The sequence below is a fragment of the Chrysemys picta genome, chromosome 3 (genome assembly GCF_011386835.1).
Source record: "Chrysemys picta bellii isolate R12L10 chromosome 3, ASM1138683v2, whole genome shotgun sequence".
NCBI classification, from domain to species: domain Eukaryota; kingdom Metazoa; phylum Chordata; order Testudines; family Emydidae; genus Chrysemys; species Chrysemys picta.
In genome coordinates this window covers 20,979,401-21,006,178 of record NC_088793.1, presented here as the reverse complement: position 1 = coordinate 21,006,178, position 26,778 = coordinate 20,979,401, and the positions used below count along the sequence as shown (strand labels likewise).

The 26,778-nt window shown below is 39.3% G+C and overlaps 1 protein-coding gene across 4 annotated transcripts in view; it reads right to left on the bottom strand.

The window, feature by feature from the left end:
- The window catches only part of ATAD2B (ATPase family AAA domain containing 2B), a 155,858-nt gene that overhangs the window by 28,370 nt on the left and 100,710 nt on the right, over positions 1-26,778 (bottom strand). For 3 of the 4 annotated variants that reach the window (XR_006174082.2, XM_008163070.4, XM_008163069.4), the window contains exons 23-24: positions 18,802-18,924; positions 12,676-12,813 (exon numbers count right to left, since the gene is read on the bottom strand). Coding sequence is in view for 3 of the 4 variants with exons in the window: in XM_008163070.4 (XP_008161292.2) it covers positions 12,676-12,813; positions 18,802-18,924 (261 nt within the window). In the remaining variant the exon portion in view is untranslated. Of the gene's footprint in view, positions 1-12,033; positions 12,177-12,675; positions 12,814-18,801; positions 18,925-26,778 lie in introns of those variants that run through there. The other variant, XM_065587599.1, reaches the window with a different exon arrangement.

Below are 26,778 nucleotides of genomic sequence, written 5' to 3'. Positions count from 1 at the left end.
AAGTGAACCCCATCTCTGCTCAACAGTCCTTCCCCCCAGAACAGCACCCCATGGTCAAGGAAGCCAAAGCCCTCCTGGTTACACCATCTGCACAGCCACGCATTCACCTCTAGGACGCATTAGTCTCTGCCTGGTCCCCTACCTTTGACCAGAAGGATTGAAGAATCACGACCTGCACCCCCAGCTACTTCACCTTTACTCCCAGAGCCTGCCAGTCACTTCTGATCTGCTCAGGGCATACCCTGCAGTATTAGTGCCTAAATGAATCCATGGGTAGTAGTCAGAGGGCTGGATGATTCTTGACAATCCATCTGTAACATCTCAGATACGGGCCTCTGGCAGGCAGCATGCCTCCCAGGATGCTACATCAGGATGACAGAAGGGTGCCGCCAACCCCTTGGCAATGGTGGCTGCAATCCTCCCAGACTTGGGGGTACACAGCTTTTCCTCCTCCATCTTTGCAGGCAATTCCTCATCCCTTATTGCCAGGTTAGAATAACTGTTTTTCATCACTATGGTCAGTAGGTTGGGAGCAGGGATGGAGCACAGTCTGCTGCCTGAAGTAACCAGCAGCCAGTGTCCTCCCTGTGACAAAGTCATAGCCTCCTACCTCGGTGTGCATGGATGCTATTCAGCCTAGCCACCTTCTCCTCTAGCTCTCCGCACCTGCTTTCTGAGAGATTTCACCAGCAGGCACCTTTCACACTAGACAATTTCCTCAGCCTAGTTTTCTATGAAAGGGAAATGCAGGCCACAGTCTACAAATCCACACCAGGATCTGGACAGAGGCATCCATAGCCAGGGTCTTTGTCTGGACACAGGTGCAGGTGGAGGAGACAGGAGCAGCATTGACACTGGCGATGTGGCCTTTCCTAATCACAGTGTTTATATTGCGACTCCTTCCTACCATTTGCTGTCCCCCGTTTGCTAGTTCCTCTTGGTTGCTTAGCCTCTGGCTTTTAAAACCTTCTCTCATATGGCAGCCCAACCCCATCGTCAATCACACAGGGGGAGAGCGATCTCAAGGCTGACTGAAACTGACCAAAGATGATCTAGGGAACAAAGGCTCAAACAGTCCCTAAACACACAATCCCAACTGACACTGTAACTTGAAGTAACCCAAAAGAGAAAAAAAAACAACGAACCACAAACAAGCTCACTCACTCCAAGATTAGAAGAGAAGATCGAATAGGGATATGGTAACAGTCTTCACATATACAAAAGGTTGTTATAAAGAGAAGGGTGATAAATTGTTCTCCTTAACCACTGAGAATAGAAGTAGTAACGGGCTTTAGGTTAGACTTTAGGAAAAACCTCCAATGTTTAACTACCCTTACAGTTAGAAACAAATTACCTAGGGAGGTTGTGGAATCTTCATGATTGTCTAAACCATTCTTAAAAACCTCCAAACGCCTGTCAGGGATGGTATAGATAATACTCAGCCCTGCCTCAGTGCCAGAGACCGGAACAGATGACTTGTCAAGGTCCCTTGCAGTCCTACATTTCTATGATTCTACCCATCAGCCCCACTCTCTCCATCACCAATTACTCCACCCTTGCTCACTTAGGTATCTAAACAATTACACACCTTTTAAAAAAAAACCTATTTCCTATTATACATAGCAAGAAGCTTGATGTTCTCATAATTTTCATTCAAATTCTTTAAAACTGATACTGAAGTTCAAAAAGCTCCATAAAAGTGCACTGGGTGGGTGATGATGGTAAATTACTTTGAAGATTAAAATAAAATATATCTATTATATTCATATTAATACATATATATGTGCATGTATTACAATACACACACACACACACACACACAGAGTCTTGCCTCTGCTTTATTAACAAATTGTTCTCAGCCCAACCCTAATTAAGATTATTTTTGTCTATGTTTCACACAAGAGGGAAAGTTCAGTCACCATTCAGTTCACAGATTTTTGTTTCCATTTTATTTTACAAACTTCTAATGAAATGAATGGGCAACATGCATGACAAGACAAAGCATATGAAAAAATATTCTACAAGCTTTGTGTGATAACTTATTGTACAGGATACAACCTAGTGTGGAAAAATATTTGCTTTTATTACAAGTATATGGATCTTAAGGTCCTACAAAGATGACCTGTAGTAATATAATAGCTTATGCTTACACAGCACCTTTACAAATACACTATACAGACTAAGAATACATCACACACTACTGAAATGCAGCAAGGTGTGGATTGGGAAATTCCAACTGTCCCTTAGTTCCTTCACCAATACAAAATCCAGGTGTTACAGGATTCCATAGTAGTGGGAAATGAGGGCAGATCACTGAATCTCTATGGACAACAAATCTAGAAGAAACACATTCACTGTAAGGTAAGTAACCATATCTTTGAGTGCTTGTCCATATATATTTATACATCCCATTGTTGATAACTCACAAGCAGCGACCTAAGAGTATAGCTGAATAATGATTGTAAGACAGTCCTGCTAATGAGTACATCAGATATATTGATGATGTTACACCAGAATAATGTTGGATAAATGTATACACTGAACTCCATGTAGCTGCCCTACATATCTCTACTATTAACACTTTTCTCAAAAATGCTACCAGGGCTGCTTGAGCAATCACAGAGTGGGCTGTAACCCTCAATGGTAGATCTAAATTGGCTATTTCATAGCATAATTTAATGCATTGAGAAATCCAACTAGAAAGCGTCTGTGTTGATATAACCTGTCCTTTCACCCTATATCCATAAACTACAAACAATCTAGGGCCCATTCTAAATGGCTTAGACCTGTCTAGGTAGAAGGAAGGTGTCCTAATTACACCTAAGTTATGAAGTTTACCTTCCTCCTTGTATTTGTTGGAATATGGATGTGTGAAAGAAAACAGACAGATATATTATTTGATTGAGATGGAAATTACAGACTATCTTAGGCAGGAACTTCAAGTGAGGTCTCAAGGTCACCCTATCTTTATGAAATACCATGTATGGAAGTCCTGTCACAAGTGCTTGTATCTCGCCAGCTTTTAGCAGATCTCTCTGCTACAAAAAAGGCAATTTTGATGGATAAATTAAACAGGGAACATGTAGCTAGTAGCTCAACAGTTGGACCCATCATCAACCAGTCAGTACAATGTTGAGATCCCAAGGAGGAGAAGACCCCGAACTGGGGGAATATACCTGCATAAGGTCCTTCATGAACTTAGCTACTGTAGAGTGTGAGAAGGTCAAATGTTCCTGAATTGGCAGATGGAAAGCTGAGATGATTGCTAGATGGACTCTCAAGGAGCTCACAGATAGACCAGAGATTCTTACCGATAGAAGGTATTCTGATATTTCAGGTATCTGAACCTGACAAAGATAACTGATGGTGGTGTGCCTAGACCGCAAATCTCTTCCACTTAGAGTAATCAAGCCTCACAGAGTCCTCTTTACAATAGGTAAGAATATTCTGTAACACAGACGAACAGGTCATCTCCACAGATGTTAAGCAGCCAGCATCCATGCCATGAGGTACAGGGAAGGTGGACCCAAACGGAGAATCTACAGTGTCTTTGGGATACCACATTGGGTTGAAGAGGCAACTGGATTGGAGGTTGAACAGAGAGATTCACTGAGATTTTGAACTAAACAACCTTGGCTTGCCTGCTGCTATCATGATCATTCTGGTTGAGTCCTGTCTGAGCGTTCTGATAACTATCAAGATTAGAACAATGAAATCAGATGGTAAGCATATATTAGTCCCAGGGACCGGGGGATCAGGAATGTGTTGGATGAAGATCTTTGACTCCGCCCTGATCTGGAACAGAACTTGTGACTTTTTTTTGGTCTTTGAGGTGTTCCGGGTCTATGTTTGACCATGCCTGATGAATGTATCTTGAATAATGGTATCTTTTACTGACCACTCATGGTCACTTTTAAACTGTCTGCTTCAAGACCGCTGACGTGCTCAGCACCGAAGGAGGTACCCTTTACTACTGATAATACCAGTGAGTCTGGTACTGAAGAAACTATAAGGTCTCTCAACACAGTGTAGGATTTCAGTATGGAGTATGCCAGTATTGTTGGTAGGTGCATAGAAAGTGTTGGTACCGGGGCCTCAGTGACAAGAGGTTGGAAACAAGTAATTTCTGAGATACTGATAGTCTACATATGCAGACAAGCCAGTAGGAATAATCTGAGGATGAGTGCTCAGGATTTTCATCCCCAGCCACTCCAGGATCTGAAGAGGAATGCACTGGCCTCCTCAAAAAGAGCGACTTCAGGTGAAACTCTAGCCTTGAGTTCTCTAAGAACAATTTACAAATGGCACATCACAGACATAATAAGCATTGTGTGTGCCCATTTTAAGAGGCATTAGTGTCTCTCATGAAGGGCAGTTTCTAAAGCCAGAGATTTGTGTTCAGTCATGACCGGCCACGGTACTGGTAAAATTTCAGACAAAGAAGAAAAAGTTTCTTCTTAGATATCAAAAATATCTAAGATTAACCCTAATGACTAAATACGTATCTATTTACAATACAACTGATAGACCACACAGTAGGCAAGAAGCTCGGAACTGCAAGTTCCAACTCATAGCCAGTGGCAAGCAGTGATGGTTGGAGGGATAGCTCAGTGGTTTGCGCGTTGGCCTGTTAAGCCCAAGGTTGTGAGTTCAATCCTTGAGGGGGCCATAATAGGGATCTAGGGCAAAAGTCTATCTGGGGATTGATCCTACTTTGAGCAAGGGGTTGGACTAGATGACCTCCTGAGGTCCCTTCCAACCCTGATATTCTATGATTCATATAAGGAACTGAGGAACGGTTGGGGATAGCCCAAACCCTATATGCTCTTGGGTGGGAGAGACAAGGACATTCAGCACACAGGTGCAACCCCAATGAACACAGCTGGCCAGAACAATCTGAACTTGAGTACACAGGGGGCATACTGACCAAAAGTATATATAGACAAGTATTCAAAAGATGAACCTGACTTCTCTTACTCAAGAAGGGAGACCGGAAACACAAATATGTAATCCTTTCATAATTTAGCATAAACCTTCTCCCATTCCAATCATTATATATCATCAGAATAGTTAATTTTGGGATAGGACAGACACACACACAAAAATTAAAAAGAAAAATTATGCCAATTAAAAGAGAATGAAAACAGATTAATTCCATCTGTGGAGTCCAGTTATATACAGTCAATCTATATGGTGCAGAGCCTTAGTATTCCTGTTGAGCATCTCCATAAGTGGTAGCTACTACAGGTGTTGACATGACTAGCCAATCCAGTTGGCTCTTCAGACCCACTAAATACCATCCTTCATATAGCAATAATGTGAGGTAATTATGAACAACTGCAAAGTACAGCCTTTTACTTTAAGTTTATTAAAAAAAATCCAGACAGATGTTTCAAATCATTGGCTAGAAAAGAATGTTGTGAAGTCTTTTCTCTGCAAGACTGGTTTCTCTGTCAAAAGGGGAAATGAAAATTAATAAAACACAGAACCAAAGAACATGGCTCAGAAAATAAAGCATGCAAAAGAAAAAGGTGGAAAAGAAAATTACAGGTAGAAAGTAAAAAAAAACGATTCTGTAACAATGTACAGCAACCTTTAACCCAATACTTTACACAATTTAATGCATAACAATCACATACTTTGTTTACCATTTGTACTAATAAATGCAGTGTTCGTGGTCAAATTGTTGATTTGAGTATAAACCTTGTGAACTCAGAAAAACTCATTTGCAACAGAAAAGGCTTTTCCTCAGTAGTCCCCTTCCTGACCTGACAGAAATGTAACATGGTTGATGATCAGAATGTTTACAGACATAGGAAGACTTCTCATACAAAGAGAGGCTGAACAGGTTGGGACTATTTGAGTTAGGGAGGAGACAAATATGAAGGGTGTTGAGAGAGAAGTGTACAAAAGAAAAAAAATACAGAAAAGGTAATTCAGGAGCTCCCATTGGCTGTATCGTAACACAAAACAAAAAGATTCAATTAAACTGAAAGGCAGCATATTTAAAAAGAACAAAAATATATTTTTACACTATCTATAATTAGCCTATGAAACTCACTGCAACCAGGTATTGAGAACAAGAGTTTAATGGGATTAAAAAAGCAACTAGAGAGTCAAGAGTAACAAAAACATCCATAGTTTCATTACATAGGATTTTTTTAAATCAGAAGCTATAAAATCTAATTCTTAAAGGCTTAGAAAGGCATTAACTAATGTAGTTAAGAAGTTTGCCTCAAAAATCAGCAATATATGATTGTCAACTGTGGGATTTCTTGCACCTTTCTGTGAAAACATCTGTTTCTAGCTCATGTCAGAGATATGAAATTGCTCTAAATGGAACACTGCTCTGATCCAGCATGTCAATTCTTGTATGTTCCTAATACAAAACTATGTATGGCATAGTCATGATCTACGGCAGTTGTCGGAGCTCAGGCTAGAAAACCAGGGACTCCTGAGTTCTAATTTCAGGTAGTAATTGCATCTGCAGCCACTGCTCAAACACTCAATGTCAATAATACTTACCTCTACCTCATTATAAGACTGTTTTGAGGATTAATTAGTGTGTGTAACTCACTTTGAAGATGAAGTATCAGAGGGGTAGCCGTGTTAGTCTGGATCTGTAAAAAGCGACAAGGAGTCCTGTGGCACCTTACAGACTAACAGACGTACTGGAGCATAAGCTTTCGTGGGTGAATACCCACTTCATCAGATGCATGTAGTGGAAGTTTCCAGAGGCCGGTACTCTGATGAAGTGAGTATTGACCCACGAAAGCTTATGCTCCAATACGTCTGTTAGTCTATAAGGTGCCACAGGACTCCTTGTCGCTTTTTGAAGATGAAGATTTTTTTAAACTGTTTTAAAAAGTTTCCTCTAAAGTTCAGGAGGCTTGTCAACTAACCCACCCCCTTAAGAGGCTGCACCATCTATTATTTGAAATGAAGCAATATAGCAGAGACCTATATGGCTGGGTCTATACTTCTTGCCCACAATTTTTTTTACCTTTGTTATGCTATCATCACTGCAGTTCTATCAGAAGCAGCAACACTTGGAACACTAGCCTGATAAGGCATCAGCAGCTACCAGCATTTTAACCAGTGTCAGTCATCTTAACCCTTCAGATCCAGGTGACAGTTAAAATGCCATTTGCAAATACTGGTGAAGACTAATCTATCCAAAGCCACAGCTTTTACTTAAATAATACACTAAACATTGGTTTTATTCAGGAAGTACTTCCCCCCCCCCCCAGTCATTTCCTTGGTTGGTCTCAGCAACAGACAGCTTCGCAAACAGCATGGTTTACTCTAGTAGGATAAAGTCAGTAATATTTTTCTCATATTATTTTTACTTGCTGTGAAATAAATTTTAACCTGAAGTTTGGAATTTAATTCTATTTTTAATACTTCACTAGCTTTAAAATAAATCTACAAGAATTTTCCTTCCTGCAATTGTCAAGCACGGATAAGACATTTGGAGCACCTCTCACTCCACATAACAAGCTGTGCAGGTTCTTATGCAAGTAGAACAGCACTTGGTCAGTCTACTCCACCAATTTAATACAGTGCTATTGAATACAGCAAAAAAGCAAATCTTCCCCACAGGGACCATCTGGATGTAATATTGAAGCATCTGACTGTAAGACAGCAAAATAATGTGCTACAGGCTCCATCTACTGGCAAGACACAGCAATATGAACTAAGTTTTATTACAGCAACATTGCAATAGTTAAAGGGGCACTTCTAGCTGTTGTAGCCTCCAAAATCTATTTTTAATTGCTTCAGCAGTGACTAATTTACCAGCTACCTGGGACAACTACTCTCTCTCTCTCTCTCTCTCACATATACACAGACACAGTCACTCATGTCATACCACTGTAAATCCCACTCACCCTTCACTCATGTGTTCCCACAAAACTTACACCCAAATCATATCAGCGTCACCTCCACATAGGGCAAAGTTAGATGCCATGGTGATAAAACACCTTTGAGTCCACATGAGCCCTGTCTACACTACATCTTTCCTTGTTGCTAACACTGGTGGATCTGATGAATTACAGGTTCCCTATTTTGCCAGGGTACATAGAGCCTACACAAAGCTATTTTTAGCAAATATTCCCCATTGGAACGATTTAATGTACACAATTGTAAAAACATTGAAAGCTGCCAGAGCCTAGGACAGCCACCAAGGTAGCTGAACTAAGGATAACAAACCGTATTGGGATTTTATATTTTTGGTATTTATTTTAAATTAATTTTAATCTGACACTCCAATGGCCTATTTGATAGCCAGGACCTCGGAATTGCTATAGTTTCATTTTATAATTGCAATCTCTACTATTTTCTTTTATATATTTAGTAAACCCTGGGTTTTGTCTGTATAGACAGCAGAGCTCTAACAGCTTTGGAAAAGGATGCAGAACTTAATACCAAAGAAAAGGCAAGATATACCCCTCAAAAGTGCCAATAAAAGAAGATTCTCTCCCTACAAAAATATTTTACCCACAAAACTGAAAAGTCTACCCTGCACTTACATTATTGCTTAAGAAATCTGACTGACAGTAAAAAAAGAAAAATATTATAGAGGCCTGGGTAAGAATGATCCATGTTTTCAAGGTAATGTGAAACAGAATTAACTATCTAGTCAAAGTATGAAAACAGTATGCCAGGGATATTATGAAAATACCAACAACACTGAACTTCACATATGGATAGTGAGGCACAAGAGAAGTAGTAAACACAATCAGAAGCATATGGTCAAATTTATCTCTTGGTGTAAACCCAGAGTAACTTCATTTACTTCAGTGGATACCAATGTATCAGAAGAGAATGTAGTTCATAATAAAGAATAGGCTAAACTGAGCCAAGTTGAAGGCATCTGTCAGTTGGTATTTTCAGGAATGAATTTTCATCAATTCCTATTAGAATAATCCTTTTAGGTCATCTACAATGTGACAGCTTCAACCAATGGTAGTAAAAGTGGAAGCCACAACTTAGATGCAGCTCAACTGCCTTTTCCACCATGTCATCTAGGGTGACCAGGCAGCAAGTGTGAAAAATCGGGACAGGGAGTGGGAGGGTAATAGGCACCTATATAAGACAAAGCCCCAACTATCGGTACTATCCCTATAAAACCGGGACAGCTGGTCACCCTAATGTCATCTAACCCTGAGAAACACAATTGCACTGATATAGAGAGAGACCTTGAGCTTTAATCAGTGAGAAACAAGCATTCCAAAATACATTACTAACATTAAAATTAAAAGTATGGCACCAATTTCACAAAGTAGTAAATAGGTGAAATCCAAATGATAGGACTTTGTGATATAAAAACGCACAAGTCTTGGTTATTCTTGACCATAAATCTTTATTTGATAAAATGTAACTTCAATTCTTTGCTAAACTTGTTCTAGTAGTAGTTTTGCATAAACAATCCTATTCTTTTTTTACAATTTTGCAAAGCCATTGAAATATCGGAGGGGAAAAAAGTGTCTTCTCCAGTATGGTTCCCAAGGAGAAGATGCACAACAGCTTGCTTTATAAAAGGGTTTATTATTATATGTTTCATATGACTTACCCCAATTTTTGGCAACTATTCTCTAAATGTTATAAACAAATCTCCTGGAAGAGAAAATTGATCAGGAAGATGTTGCAATTGCATACAAAAAGACTACACCAAAGCTAGATCAACAACATATAAGGAAAAACTGAATTTAGTTTCAGACTTAAAGAAAAAAAAAAAGGAAGTCTGTTTCAGAAATGCTAACTATAAAGAAAAGTTTTGGTCCCATATAATCAAATTATATCAATCATTTTCTGATATTACTATTATGTTTCTAAGTCAAGTGTTGCCAAACTTTTTTGATAGCAAAGACTATCTCATCCCCTTCTAATTTCACTGACTTGTAAATCACAAAACAGCCTACTCTGGCTCTAAAATAAATTATTCTCCCTCCATTCAGAATCAGTCCTTTCCAAACCAATCATACACACACTATCCACACATTATGGCAGTCACCAGAAATCTGTAGAAGGTACTTCGGTTTTAATCTCTCTTCCAAAGGATTTCCTTTTTTCCTTTCTATAAAAAAAATAATCTAGATAATAGTTAGTCCTGCTTCAATGCAGGGGATTAGACTAGATGACCTATTGAGGTCCCTTCCAGTTCTACGTTTCTATGATTCTATGATTATCTTCTGCAATCTGTTTTACCACCACCTCACAAAATCAATTCTGCCCCACAATCTCGTGCCATTCAAGCTCCCTTGTTCCTTGCTTAGTCTGCTCTTCCTTTGCTTGAGGCTGTCCCCTCACTCCCTCTGCTCCCAACTTCTTTCTCATGCTTGTTTCTAGGCCTTATTCCCCTCAATTCTTTCTCACTAGGCTCCATATCCTGTGCCTCCACCTCCTGGACCCTCTTCCCCAAGATACTGTTGGTCCATCCTGGCTATTCATTCAATTCTCGGTTTCTTCCACTAGTTCCCAGATACCTCACCCCAGTCCTGTGCAGCAGCCTAACCCAGCTCCCTTCTTACGACCTAGGTTACTGATTGCCTCCTGTCTGCTCCCAATCTCAGCCAGACCCCTAGTTTTCTTCTCTCCCACTCTTCATAGTTCCAGATCTTCCCAAGGACAATGCCTTGACAGTAGCTCAGTTTGCACTTGTATATTGGAGAAGTTGGCAGTTCCTTCAGCTGATGGCTCCTCTCTGTGCCCCTGAGACAACTACCAATGGGTCACCGATAGAGGGTCAGGAAGAGAGAGGAAGGAAGCAGCAACTTTTTTTTTATACAACAGTGACTAGTGGCAGCTGACCCTCCTTTCCACGAGAGTCCTGGCTGGAAATGAAGGAAGGAAACAGCAGCACCGCACCTCAACCACCACCAGGAAGCACTCTGTGGACCACAGTGTGGCAATCCGTTTTAGGGCACATAAAGACTGAGTGCAAACAATCATGGGCAACCTTCTTGTCTACCTTTATTTGTGTGTCAAGTGTCCACATTTTTCTTTATTCCTGTGGCAAAATGAAATCATAGAAAGCAAACTTCTGCTTCCACTATTTTAGAACATCTCAGACATAAACAATTACTTCATATTGCTGATTCTTTAATTCCTTAAGCATAGGAACTGAAGGAATGGGCAAGAAACAAAGCCACAAATACAGGCCACAGACTGAAATTATTTGATGCCAAGTCTATCCTATATATTTCCAAAACATTTTTTGGTGCCAGGAAGGTAGTAATAATACTATGCAAAAAACATACACAAAGCGGGTGAGGTAATATCTTTTACTGGACCAACTTCTATTGGTAGAAGAGACAAGCTTTCAAGCAAGAGAGATCTTTGTCAAGCTTATCTCTTCCACCAACAGATCTTGGTCCAATAAAAGATGTTACCACACCTTGTGTGTGTCTCGTATCTTGGGACCAACACTCATGCCCGGACGGATGCATGCACACAGCCCCTTCCCCCCAAAATACTCTAGAGAAAAAGGAAAGGTCAGTGAAGAAATTCCCTTCTTCAATCTATGTGAACTTCCCTAAGAAGTTATCCAGTTTTTGCTTAAATATTTATAATTGACCCCACAGTTTCAACTGGAAGCTGATTCACTAGCCTTAGTGAATTGCCCACATACATTCACTCTCATATGCCCCCTTATTCTGGTTTGTCAAATAAGCTCACATAGTACAATTTTATAACCAAGCTCACCGCAGCTCATTTAATTACTTCTATCAGTAAACCTCTCAAGAATAGTTAATAGTCCCTATTATTACCTAAATCACATTCAGAAAACCTATACAATATACCATCAAACATAATATAAGATACTTTTGTACTTTAGAATTGATGTCCTGATTCTGCAAGGTGCTGGACAACCTCATCTTCCATTCATTTAAATGAGGTAATTTGAGGGTGCCCATCAGCTTTTAGCACTGGACACTTAAATTAAATTAAATTAATGGAGATATACCTATCTCCTAGAACTGGAAGGGACCCTGAAAGGTCATCAAGTCCAGCCCCCTGCCTTCACTAGCAGGACCAAGTACTAATTTTTGCCCCAGATCCCTAAGTGGCCCCCTCAAGGACTGAACTCACAACCCTGGGTTTAGCAGGCCAATGCTCAAACCACTGAGCTATCCCTCTCTCTTCCAACACTTAAGTTGCTCACAACTGGATCCCTGCAAGCAAAAAAAAAAAAAAAAGCCTACCAATATCTACCATAAAAAAACAGTTTGTAGACAACTTAACACAGGAAATATTTACTTATGTACAAATGTGAAACACAAAAAACGTAAGCTGAAAACCTGCTTAAGATAATTCTAACCACAGAGAAAGATAATTTTTTACTTATTTTACAGGGAAAAAAATATTTTTAAAGCTATTGTAATGCTTGTATTTTTTTGCATTGCAAAAACAGTTTGAAATCCTGCTTTCCACTTCCTTTCAATGGTTGCCTAAGCAGAGATTTAATGAAGTTGGAAAATGGATGCCTCTTAAAGACACAAGCGCTGTGTGGCTAATGTGGTTTTTCTACAGTAGAAATAAAAAAGAAATCACTAACTAAAACAGATATTTTATAGAAATAATAGTCCTTTTCTAGGTGTGTATCAAATCCATGATCATTGCTCTCTGGGCTAGTGGTTCTCGCTTCAATACAATGTGATCTGAAGTACTCACATGCACATTTATTTGCAGAGTTGTGCCAAACTGCTATTGCATTTTTTTGTTTGTTCCGAAATGCCTCTTCAACTCTAGTTTCTGTTTTCCGTACAGTGGAACCATGAGGATTTATTTGCTCTGCTGTTACTGATAAGCCTGCACATAAAAGATAAGCATACCTATTTAAATAATCTGAGCTGCATAAACCAAACACAAAAAGAAGCCTAGAACATAGTATTGCATTAAAAACATAGCAATTAACATATTTAGATGAACATTGCTAAACCAAGATTTAAATGAACAATATTTGCTTTTAGCAGGCAATAGAATTTATTGGACATAAAATGTTAAAAACTGTCAGATATGATGGCTTAAGGCTTTTCTGCATTGGAAACGCTGCAGCAACATAGTTGTGTAGCACTTCAGTGTAGACACTGCCTACGCCGATGGGAGGGGTTCACTCATCAACGTAGGTAATCCATCTCCCTGAGAGGTGGTAACTAGATCAACAGAAGTGTTGTCTACACCCTGTCAGCTTAACTACGTCACTCAGGGATCTGGATTTTTCACACAACTGAGCAATGAAGCTGGGTCAACCTAACTGTTTAGTGTAGACCAGGCCTTAGAAAAATATGGCTCTCTTTGTAAGTCACATGATAAGCAATTTTAACAATTAATTCCATATTTTGGAACACAAACCCTATTCTTTTTTTTAAATCCATATTTTCCTGTCCTAGCCCAGATTATCTAAATAAAAGAATAAGATCCAAAAGCAATTTCATGTTGACAGTTTTCTATTTCCACTTATTTTAAATAAACTATTTAAAGTAAATACAAATTTGTATTAGCATTTTATAAAGGATTTCTATTCATGACGCAATGTTCAATAAATTTTCCAGTCTTAGGATTCATTATATTCCCTCAATACATTTGGGGAAAAACTTTCCACATGAACAATTAAGATATTTAAGTAAAAGTTTACATTATTACTGTATTTTATATATATTATATACACACACGCATGCACACTCCCTGTTGCAAAGTGTATTTGTTTCACAGTCTACCTGAATCCTCATATCAATAACAAGTAACAGAAATGATGACTGCTTTTTGCTTTTGCAACTAACAGTCAGGTATAGTTGGTTACATTCTGTGATATTAATTAATCCAATATTTTCAGCCATTCTTTCCTTTTTTTTAATTCATGGCTGTAATTCTGCTGTAGTGAACCTATTACCACATTGTTTAGGTATGTTTTATAAAAGATCCCATAGACACAGAGTTAAAGCAATATTTATGTAAACATTATGATTTGCTACATACCCACTGCTGTGGCACATGCCTTTTATTACATGGGTATATAGACCAAAGATCCATCTAGTCTAGTGTCACGTCTCTGCTGACAGTGGCCAGCCCCAGATGCTTCAGAGAAAGGTGCAAGAAACCCCAAAGTTGGCAGCTGTTGGATAATTTGTCCCACATGGGAATCTTCATTTAACATCCAATAGTTAAGAGATTTTCATAAACCCCAAAGCAGTAAGTTTTATATTCCTTTTAAAACTTCTAAAAACTATTTACTGAATTATAACTCTGTATATTCCTATTATGTATATCAATGTCCAATGAATTTGACATGGGGATCACTCTGGTGCAAAACATGCCTTTTGCTATTCCCGTGATAAAAATGCTCAAATTTGGCCGAGTTATAAACTCTTGAAAAATCTCAGTTTGCACATACACAGATGACATTTGTTAGAGTGTGATAAGTAGTTCATGATCATGCAATTAAAGACTATGATAATGCATGTGCAGAAAGGGGCCCTATTAAAGTTGCACAGGCAGCTATTTTTGCTAGCAGTTCAGTCACTTCATTTTTAAGCTCTAGAGAACTCTTGGGTGAATAACTTTCTGGACCTGGCGATGTATTACTTCTTAGTTTATGAATCTGCTCCAAGATTCTCTTACTCTGGCAGCTCAATATCATTGACTCATAGTCTTTAAGGTCAGAAGGAACAATCATGATCATCTAGTCTGACCTCCTGCACATTGCAGGCCACAGAACCTCATCCACCCATTCATGTAAGAGACTGGCTGAGGTACTGAAGCGGATAGTACCTCATCTTTGCTAAAGGGCAGATTTTCTTGGTATAAACTGTCATAGCTCTATTGATTTCAGTTGATCTGTAACAATTTACACCAAGAATCTGCCGCTAGGTATCTCCTTATTGTGAAGACTAATGCAAAGAAATCATTTAGCTTCTTAGTAATGTCCCTATCTTCCTTAATTATTTCTTTTAATTCTTGTTGATACAGCAGATGCCTTCACAGGCTTTCCAGATTCTGATATACTTAAAAGAATTTCTTGTTTGATTTTAGATCTTCACTTATTTCCTCTTTGGATTCCATCATAGCCCTCTTAATTTTTCTTACATATTACCTTCTGGAGTTTAGACTCCTTTTAATGGCTTTAGTTGGGTTAGATTTCCAAATTCTGAAGGGTATTTTTTTGGTTCAAATACTCTCTTGAAACTTGATATTTAGGTTTACTTCTTGCATTCCTGCTTCCCTTTTTGTTCAGAGGTACATAGGACTTATGAAACTCTACTACAAAACCCTGCTCTATAAAACACATTATAATAATAATACTGGTCCATTACTAGACAGAAAAGGTAGAATTGTCAATATTAACACAAAAAAGGTGAAGTGTTCAATAAATATTTCTATTCTGTATTTGGGGAAAAGACAGATGTACTTTGGAGCACAGCAGTTGAGCTCAAAAAGATCTTGACAAACTGGAGAAATGGTCTGAAAAACAGGATGAAATTCCATAAGGACAAATGCAAAGTACTATATTTAGGAATGAAAAATCAGCTGCACAAATACAAAGTGGGAAATGACTGCCTGGGAAGGAGTACTACTGAAAAGGATCTGGGGTCATAGTGGATCACAAACTAAATATGGGTCAACAATGTAATACAGTTGCAAAAGAAGTTATTGTCATTCTGAGATGTATTAGCAGGAATGTTATAAGCAAGACACGAGAAGTAATTCTTCCACTCTACTCAGCAGTGATAAGGCCTCAACTGGATTACTGTGTCCAGTTCTGGGTACCATACATTTCAAGGAAGATGCGCACAAATTGGAGGAAGTCCAGAGGAGAGCAACAAAAATGGTCTAGAAAACATGATCTATGAGGAAAGACTAAAAAAATTGGGTTTGTTTAGTCTGAAGAAAAGAAGACTGAAAGGGGAGACAATAAGAGTCTTAAGTATACAGAAGATTGTTATAAAGAGGAGGGTGATAAAACTATTTTCGTTAACCACTGGGGACAGGACAAGAAGCAACGGGCTTAAATTGCAGTAAGGGAGATTTAGGTTAGACATTAAGAAAACTTCCAGTGATTAACTACCCTTACAGTTAGGAACAAATTACCTATGTAGGTTCTTAAGAACAAGTTAGACAAACACCTGTCTGGGATGGTCTAGATAATACTTAGTCCTGTCTCAGTGCAGGGGTCTGGACTAGATCACCTATCAATGTCCATTCCTGTTCTATATTTCTATGATTCTATATATTCATATTATGATGATGAAATACTTTCCATTCCAACACTAAATCAGGAGGATGTTAAACAGCAGCTACGAAAGTTAAACCTTTTTAAATCAATAGGTCTGGATAACTTGCATCCGAGAGTTTAGAAGAGCTGGCCTAGGGGCTCTCTGGACTGTTAATGTTGATTTTAAATAAGTCTTAGAACATCTGGGAAGATCCAAAAGACTGCAGAAAAGCTACCATTATGCCAATACACTTCTACCTCGATATAACGCTGTCCTCGGGAGCCAAAAAATCCTACCGCTTTATAGGTGAAACCGCGTTATATCGAACTTGCTTTGATCCACCGGAGTGCAAAGCCCCATCCCCCCAGAGTGCTGCTTTACCACATTATATCCAAATTCGTGTTATATCGGGTCACGTTATATCGGGGTAGAGGTGTATTTAACAAGTGTAAACAGGGCAACCCAGACAACCATAAGCCTGTCAGTCTGACATCGATTCTAGGGAAAATAACAGAATAGCTAATACAGGTCTATTAATAAAGAATTAAAGGAGGGTAAGATAATTATGGGTTTGTGGAAAGCATGGGTTTGTGGAAATTAGATCCTGTCAAACTAAGTTGGTATCTTTTTTATTAGGTTACAGATTTGGTTGATAAAGTTAATAGCATTGATGTAATAGACTTCTGTAAGGTATGCAACTTGCCACTGCACAACATACTGATTAAAGAACTAACGCAATACAAAATCAATATGGAACACATGAAATAGATTAAAAACTGGCTAACTGTTAAGTTTCAAAACAAAACTGTAAATGGGGAATCATCATTGAGCAGGTGTGCTTCTAGTGTGGTTCCAGAAGGATCAGTTCATGGCTCTACGCTATTTACCATTTTTGTCAATGACCTGGAACAAAATCACCACTGATAAGGTTTTCAGAGGACTCAAAATGGGGTAGTGATAAACAACAAAAAAGGACAGGTCACTGATACAGTGTGATCTGGATCAATTGTTAAGCTTGATGTAAGCAAACAATGTGTGTTTCAATACACCAAACAAAGCTATACATCAAGGAAAAAAGAATGTAGGCTTTACTCACAAGATGGACTTTATCCTGGAAAGCTGTGACTCTGAAAGAGGCTTGGGGCCATGGTGAATAATAAGCTGAAAATGAGCTCCCAGTGTGATCTCATGGCCAAAAAGGCTAATGCAATCCTTGGATGTAGGAACAGGGGAATCAACAAATAGAGCAGAAGCAGAGAGGTTATATTACCTTTGTATTTGGCACAGGTGCAACTGCTACTGGAATACTTAATGTCCAGTTTTGGTGTCAATACAAGAAGAATGTTGATAAACTGCAGAGTTCCAAGAAAAGCCACAAGAGTGCTTAAAGGATTGGAAAACATGCATTATAGTGAGACTCAAGGAGCTCAAGCTATGTAGTTTATTAAAGAGAAGGTTATGGAGGTAACTAGATCACATCCCAAGTTCCTAAATGGAGGAAGAGAATTTGGATTTCTGAGGACTCTTCAACCTAGCAGTCAAAGCTATAACAAGTTCCAATAGCTGGATGTTGAAGCTAGACAAATTTAGACTAGAAATAATATGGAAGTTTTTAACCGCGTGGGTAATTAGCCATTGACACAACTTATTGCTAGATGTGGTCGATACTCCATCACTGGACATCTTTAAATCAAGATTGGATGGTCATCAAAAAAAATATGCTCTATTCCAACAGGAATTTAGGGAAGTCAGACTAGATGATCACAATAGTGCCTTCTGGCCCTAGAATATATGAAACTGTTGTTTTCTTAAGTAGCATCCATGCCAAATCTAAACTTTATTTCCTCTGCTTTTGATTTTAGGGCTATTTTGACTAGCTTATTGATATTACTGAAACCTCCCTTTCTAAAGTTTAGTGTCATTGTGTTAGTTTTTGATACCTTTCCTCCCCCGTAGGATGTTGATTATAGTGTGGTCACTTGGGTCTATGTTGAGAATAGCATCTACTATGTGCTCTAGAAGGCTGTTTCAAGAAGCATTAATTTAAAATTTAACAAAATTTCTTCTTGGCTTATTGTGATATTTGACCAGGTTATAGGTGAATAGGTGAAGTCCCATTATTATTTTTTTTTTTTTGTTAAACTTTGCTGCCTGTGTGAACTCTCTCAACATTGTGCACTCACTATTCTTTTCTTGATCCAGAGGTATATTTGTACTCTTGCAGCTTGGGATTTGAATCCATATGTATCCAACTGCAATGCTCTCCGATCAGGATATTTATCCCACTAGATCCTATGGAAACTTTTTAGATACACCACCAACCACGCTTCACCTAATCTGTCCTTTCTGTATAGTTTATAGCCAGGTATTACATTATTCCATCATGTTCAGTAATACCTTTTCTATCAATGATTTTTTCCTCTGCCAGGCAATTTAGTACACCCGCTTTTGCTTTTAAACTTCTCAAATTTTTATACAAACGTTTATATTTTTTAGTTTTGCCTTTATGCCTATTTTTATTTAACTATGTTATCTGATATTTTGCACTACAATAAATATTTCTTTAGATTAAAGTTCCAAAACTTACCTCTTTTTCTTCTCGCTTCCTTGATTTCTTCACACATTTTATTAAATTCGGGATCCAGCTCAGCAGCAATTATGGCATGTGCTGTGTCCTTCAAGGTACAAGCTCTGTGTCTAATTATTTTATCTATAAAAAAAAGTTATTATAAGACATTAGTTTTACTTATTTTTACACAGATTCTTATATATGTGTGTGTTTTTACTATATTTTAATAATATAGCTACTCTGAAACCTTTCATAGCTATTACAGTAACAATACATACCTTGAAATGGAAGAAAAAAACCCAGCAAATCAAACAAATATAAGAAAAATGAAGACAGACCACAGTCACATTAGGTCTGAAAGCCGGTGCCCCTGTGGAGTACATGTCGCACTTCAGTTTCCCTTTTTCCCCCCCTTTTCTTTTTATTTAAATTAGTAGTTCGCATATGGATCACACGAATTTAAAAACAATTTAACTATTGGGCAATACAGAATTTTTCTAAGGTGGAAAACTGTTGCTTTGAGTTGATCATTGGTAGAGTTTCTCCAATGCCAACAAGTGGGCTTCCACCATCCTAAATAGATTAATTTATATCATAGTAGAAAGTGATGCCTAAAAATTTGTCAAGCTTGGTAGACAAAAGAAGAACCTATGCAACAAAGTGTTAAGTTCTATTTCCCGTGGTTTCCAAGCAGATATGCTATGGGATCACAAAGCCAGCATCACCAGGAACCCTCATCAGAGAATCAGAAGGGGGAAAAGTACCATTGAACAATTAGATGTGGCCTTGACTGCTTCAAGATAGTACAGAGTCCCTGTAATTAGGCCAGAGGATACTGTGGTATTCTCCCATGACATCGTTCACACAGGGCCTGCTGCCACCTCAATGAACGCATCTTCAGCGACAAACAAACCAGGAAGTCAGTTTGCTGAGTGGGTTACTGAAGTGAGTATTACTGGTCTATTTAGTTTAAAACACTTAAAAATTACAAGGGACTATGGAGACCTCAGTCTTATATGAAAAACCTGGAAAAGTCATTTATTCCTGAATCTGCTGTATAAAAAAACCTTCCAGAGTCTAGTGTCAATAGTATTAAGATTTTTAGTAGTTTTCTACATCACCCGCCTACTTCTTTGCTTCAGATTATGGTTGCCTTTTTATTTGTAAAATAAACATCATACTGTAACAGACTCAAGGTTGTGCTTAACTGACTATTATGCTGATGATATTGATATTTGCTTCTTTGGTGGCTTTAACATTATGAACGTAACTGGCAGAAAGTAAGTCTGCAGAGGATTGCTGTGTATTCAGTTGGACCTGGGGGACATGGCACCAAGGAAACTTCACTGTCCAAATTGGAGCCACAAGTATTAAAAGTGAAAGAATATTTCTCAAGAGATTACTGGTTTCCACTAGTTTCAGATGTAGACAAGACAGTACTCCAACATCAGTTTGCTGGAAAATGAGCAGAGATTGTAATAGGAAAAGCTGCACTAGGGAGAAACAGCATTGTGGGATATGTTTTACTCAGCTAAATGCCCATCACCATTTTCTATCCAGTTATTTTTTTTTTTTTTAAGTACAAACTAGATTGCCAATAACCCATCTTGAATTACTTTTTCTGAATGGTATAATGATTTCAACAGCAAACATTAAATACTAATGGCTAAATTATATTATTGTGCAATTAACACATTTAATCTAACTTTGAGAATCACTACAGATAATCATTAGAAGAGCATAAGAGAGCAATTAAGGATACCATTATTTAGAACTTTTAAAGTAGTGATTTTTGGGGCAGAGAGAGAATTTGCTGAGTCAAAAGCCAAAGTAGAGAAAACTCATTAACCTGGTCTCTTAGGCACTATCTGCACTTCTTTGGGAAGTCTCCCACCATTGCATTATCACCCTTACAGGGACAGCAACAATAAGAATGTTGCTAGTGTTGACAGGACACCTGTATTGGCACATGAAAATATGTGTGCTGCAAATTGAGGGTACTGAACCAGTACATGTGATTTATAGAGGGTATGGTGGATGCAAGAATCATCAGGTGAAATTTGACACTGGTTATCTAAGTGCTGAGGAGCCTGAGCTCTTGTATGGGTCACCAGCTCCTTTCTTCTTTAGTACAAGAAAGGGGAATAAAATCCTCTCTCTGAAGGCTAGCAGTTGAGGCTCTATCACACCCAGTTCCAACAGAGAATGTATTTCTTGATGCATGAGACTCACGAGATTATTTCCTGAAAAGGGATGGGGAAGGTATGAAATTGGAGGGTATGTCCCTCTTGGATTAACTACAAGACCCAACAGTCTGATGTTATTGCAGTCCAGACATCCACAAAGAGAGGCAGGAACCAAAATAGAGGGAGTGGCAGGAGAGAGGGATACAGATCCACATTGTCCTGTGCAGATATACCCAACCAAAGCATCAAAATTATTGCTTCTGTGACTGAGATGGTTGGATAGTAGATAAGGATGGTTCTCTCTTTTGGAACCTCTCTCTTTTCTGAACTGGCTTGATTGTTTCTGATGGTTAAAAACATGAAGTAGTTGATTGGGATTTCTGCCTAGAAGAGAACTGGGATTGACAATACTTTCTTCTAAAATTTGGGAAGTCAAAGCCCAAAGATCTGACCATGGTCCAACAATCCTGGAAGGAGTGCAATTTTGTGTTTGTCTTTCGACTGAACAAGTCCTTCCCATTAAATGTCAAGTCTTGCACTGTAGTCTGCACTTCCTTAGGGAGTCTTGACACAGACAAACCTGAATTCCTTCACTTGCAAATTCCAATAGCCAGCAATATAGCTCCCATGTCCATAGAGTCTAGAATTGCCTATAATGAGTGGTATTATATGGTACCTTCTGCATAGATCAATTCAAACTCCTTCAGATCTGAAGGTAATTTGTTCAAGAAATCTGCCAATAATTTGCAACTATGAGCTGAAGAAATGCTGAAGAATAAACTTTTCAGCCAAAAAGATCTAACTTCTTTGGTTGTGTCTCTCTGGAGGTGGATTTGTGTACTGGCTTGGATTTTCCACCACCAGGGATGACTGTGTACAGGATAAAAGGTTAAATTAGTTTAAAAAGAAAAAAATGTTTTCTGTAGGCCATGGCAGTCATGGGAAGGCCTTGCAAGGCAACGGCTTAATTGGAAAATCTGGATATAAAACGTAACTGATAAGATAGAACAAAAAAAGGTCCCAAATACCAGGAATAGTTAATAATAAGAAAGGATTTAACAGGCAGTGACACCAAACTGGCCAAACCTGGTTTTTAGCCAAGTTAGCAATAGGCAATGATTTCACTTGTTTATTAAAGTGTATAAAAGGGTAACCTCTTAAAGTATTCATTGCTAATACCAGCCTAACCAAGTTAGGACTGACCATTGTGGGTCTAAACCCTTGAGGTTAGCCTGTTTGTAAGTATCTTGATTGAATGTTTATAAATTTGATTTAATTGGAGATTGGTCCTACTTTGAGCAGAGGGTTGGACTAGATGACCTCCTGAGTTCCCTTCCAACCCTGATATTCTAGGATTCTATGATTCTAAATATTTTGTTACTGTTTGGATTAGTAAATTGCTTATTATTTAGGCTTTTTAGGAATGTATACAGCTATTGTATAAATACCATTTGGCCTCTGGATTTAATAAGGAACTTATGGTTAAATTAGTGTAGTGGTAATACCCTGCATAAATAGTCATTCCAACGCTGCATCAGAAGTGAATAGAAATATTCAGATCTCTAAGGGGAGAATTGGTATTTTCATTCACCCTTCTGAGATTGCTGTGATAGATGGTGGGTGATGGCCCATAAATACTCCCCTGGCTGGAGGATTCCCTTATTAATTGGGAGGGCTATTCTGCTCTGTGCAGCTGGCTGCAGGATATGAAATAGCTTGTATGTTTTCTCCTGTACCAGGTCCGAGGAATCTTGCAGAGCCTCTTTCACTCTCTTTAAAAGCTCTTGATTCATCTTAAAATCATCCCCCTTATTGGAGGAATGTAGGAGATCATTGTTTTGTCCAGCGAAGATGATGAGAAATCTTGGCGTGGAGAAGTGTCATCCTGCACTCCTCCATCTTCCTCTTCGGAGATAGGTTGTTGAAACTTCATAGCCACTTGATGTACGGGGGAAGGAACAAGTCCCTGAGGGCTTTTCTGACACAATTAAAACGCAGGCTCCTTCAGAGAAGCTGAATGATGGCTTGGGTTTCTTCAGTGTTGAGGCCAGCCGGACCAGTATGGAATCCATACAGGTAGGGCACATTGGCCCAAGAACCCCAGAGTTATGAACACTAGAGTTACAATCTGATCAGTCAATCATATACCTCATTTGGAACTGGAAGTACACAATCAGGCAGCAGCAGAGACAAAAAAAGGGGAGGGGGTGGAGCTCAAATACAGTACAGAACTGTGTTAAACGTAAACTACTAAAAAATAAATGGAAAACACATTTTTTCTTCTGCATAGTAAAGTTTCAAAGCTGTACTAAATCAATGTTCAGTTGTAAACTTTTGAAAGAACAACCATAATGTTTTGTTCATAGTTACTAACATTTCAGCGTTATGAACAACCTCCATTCCTGAGGTGTTCGTAACTCTGAGGTGCTACTGTACTCCCTTTCTCTTGAAGGAGTCAGTGGAGGTGACCGAGGTTCCAGAAACTGCTCCTTGTTAGGTACCTGAAGATGAAGAGGAGGAAGGTGAAAAATCCTCCAAGAGTGGAGCTGAGCTGGAAGGTGCCACTATCCATTATAGAGTAGATGGCTTCGTATGACCCTGAACTCAGGGACCCAGCAATATCTTCAAATGACAGACACTCTAGGTTGCTCTGGTGGAGACTTTGATCTAGCCAACAAAGGAGAATATTCTAATAAATGAGTCCCAGGTCAGGAGTCACTCTTATGTCACATGTGTCCCTAAAAGAGACAGCCAAAAACATTCCTCGTATATGTGCGTGAAGGGTGTTGAGCTTGGTACCATAGGTAGTATTCACTCATCAGTGGTTGATAATCTCAGTACCACAGGAGTTGACCTCATAGTCTTAGATGTTCTCTGACCTGGTGCCAAGGAGTCTGAGTACAGTTGCCCCAGTAGCGGAGCTTTGGCACATGTCGGGGTATGATGTAGCTTCGATACCAAGTGACCTAATGCCAAAGATTACTTTAGGGACATCTTTAAATGCAAAGCCAGTGTGAAGACTGAAGTCTCCAGTGCTGCATTTATTCTCAGTGCCAATTTGCCTGATGCCACCTTAAGTGGATTCCTCTGTATCTGTAATTCTACCTTCCTGTTGCATGGAACCAAGGAATGGGACAGAGACTTAGAAGTGGTTCTGAAAGAATGTTTTTTACTTCCTTTGGCAGCAGGGGTGTCTGACCTCTTCACCTGCTAAGTTTCCGAGCTCTTGTGACAGGAAAGATGCTTCGGGGGGGGGGGGGGGGGGGGGGGCGGCGGAATGGGAAGACGACACAGAGCTCAGAGTTACCTGCCTCATCTCTGAGGCACTTTCAGGCTGGGTCTGTTTCAGGCTGGGTCTTCAGCATAAACACTAAAAATCCTTGCAGCTGTGGCATGTCAAAGTCCAACTGTAATCTCACAGATTTCGCCATTAGAAAGAGTCTTAGTATGTACTCAAGATTTTTGAGTGCAGTTCCTCAAGACCCAGCAAATTGCACACTTTGAAGGAATCTCTCTCTCACCTAAACAAAACACACAAGCATTGTATCTATCCATGAGGGGATTTATCTTCCTACATGATGGACATAACTTGAAGCCTCGCGAATGATGTTCCTGCATAAAGGCCTTTGACAGTAATGTAACAGTTCATGGGCTAACTAACAGCACTAACCTAAACTATTTTTTTCCCAATGTGCTAACAGAATTCTAAATAACTATCCTAAATAATAAAAGAAAAATATTCACAAAGAAAACAAACACCAACAGCTCTCTCTACTAAGGAGGACACTAAATTGTTCCAACTCTCAGAAGGGGGGCTATTAGAAGACATTGAGTAGCGAGCAGGGACACAATGCCCTTTATGTCCGCGGAAGGGAGTGTGGAGGTGTGAAGGGTGCATGTGCAACCCCTGGTGGACTCTCCTCATAAAAATATCTGACTCCTGTCCAGAAGGCATGTGTGCACCATGAGTGGAATCCACATGCACAGGAACTCATAGAAAAACTATCCGTTTGGAATTCCTACCCAAAACTGGAAATAACATGAAATAGTTAAATCTGCTTCTGAACTATTAAACCAGCAAGTGTTCCCATTTAACTACTGGGGAGAAATAACATGGGAAGTCCCTATACTGTCTCAAGAAAAGAAAAATATCAGCTATACAGCTCTATTTTATATGAAGTATAGTGTGACCAGCAACCTTCTAAGGGAATGCTCTGACTAGAGGAGTTAGCTCTTGGAACAGACAATGACCTATAGCAATTAATGAACAACAAGTTCTTGAACAAACAGTGAGGTATCTCACAAAAGGGAAAACCTCTGAAATAACGCTAATGGGTGTTATGTTAGGAGTGCTTGGTATGGAGCACTAATCTTAAATGGAAAGTTGTCACCCAAGGAAAATGAATGGATAAAAACAGCATCAAGCAAGATGTAAAAGCAGCCTGTCTCCCTATAGTAGAGGGATGCAGTTATTGCCTCGGTTTCCCTCTTGGTTTCCTTCTGGTCTGTAGTTTTCAAGCAGTTCTGGTGAGTTGAAGTGACTTGGCTCGCCAATTAGGTCATAAATACTGACCTTTTAGTTCTGAGGAAGGGGACAACAAAACAGTCTTCCACCCTACCTCATGTTGGACCATAGCCCTTCCCCCAGGCATGATTATTTCAGCTCTTTGCCAGACACAACAGCCCCTTCAGCCCTGATGTCAAAGGGTTCGGAGAAGGGGGCATTCCTCCTGCTCTTGCTGGAATCCACAGCGTAGGCTCCCACATACATCAACTCCAGCCTCAGTCCACACTGCAGTATCCAGCCAAAGCCTCGTCCTCTCACACTTCATACACACCCTTCCTGCAAGGGGGTGGGGTGGGGGGGTTAATTCTGCCTCTAATCCCCTCCGAGGCCCTTTCCCTCAGCCTCCTCTAACTGTTTTCCAGGTCTCCTGCCTGGTCACAGTTGAAAGTTTCATCCCAGGTACTGCTTCAACCTTGGACTCTCCCAGGATTGCACTATATTCAGTCCTGAAGCCACCTGACCTCAGTCATAAGGGTCACTTAATCATCTGAATCCCCATACTACAATTCCCAGGACCTCTGCAGATTACATTTCCCAATACTGAAGCACTGAGCCTCCAGTGACACTTGGGCTGGTGTTGCCTGGTTTTGAAGGGGCCAACACATTCTGTTAAACTCATTTCATTCCCTAGGAATAGTTGCAGTGTAAGTGCATTAAATCTGACCCTACAGTATCAGATTTTTGCCATTAGGAACAACTCCTACCTATTAACAGGGTTATGCAATTATGCAAGTCTCCATAGTCCCAAACACTGCAAGCTGTACATGGAAATTCAAGGAAACTACTTCAGCTCAAAATCTAACTGGCCTAAGAAGTAAGTGCACTGTTGATGCATATAAGTTTTGTATCCTAGGTTCCAATTTTTCCAAAGAACAGCACTGAATGATAAATTTCAATCGAACCAGCTAGACAGAATCTTCATCAGTAACAAAGATCTTGGAGAAATGCCTTATATTTGAATAGCAGCACCTACTGGTTTGCAATTTGCATTTGTAAGGAGGAGGTCGAATAAATTTTCCTGCCCAACTTCTTTATCCTTGGGAGTGGACTTGTACCTCCCTTGACGTGACCTGTCATTGGCTACTGTCATGACAAGCAAGTTAAGGGCAGGATGCAAATAAAAACACTTGAATCCCTACATAAATACATAATGATTGTCCATATGCTTTCTCATAGATGTCAAAGATGTTGGGGTGTTCCACAATGCAGCAGGTTCCAACAGTGCATTGTTAACAGAGCTAC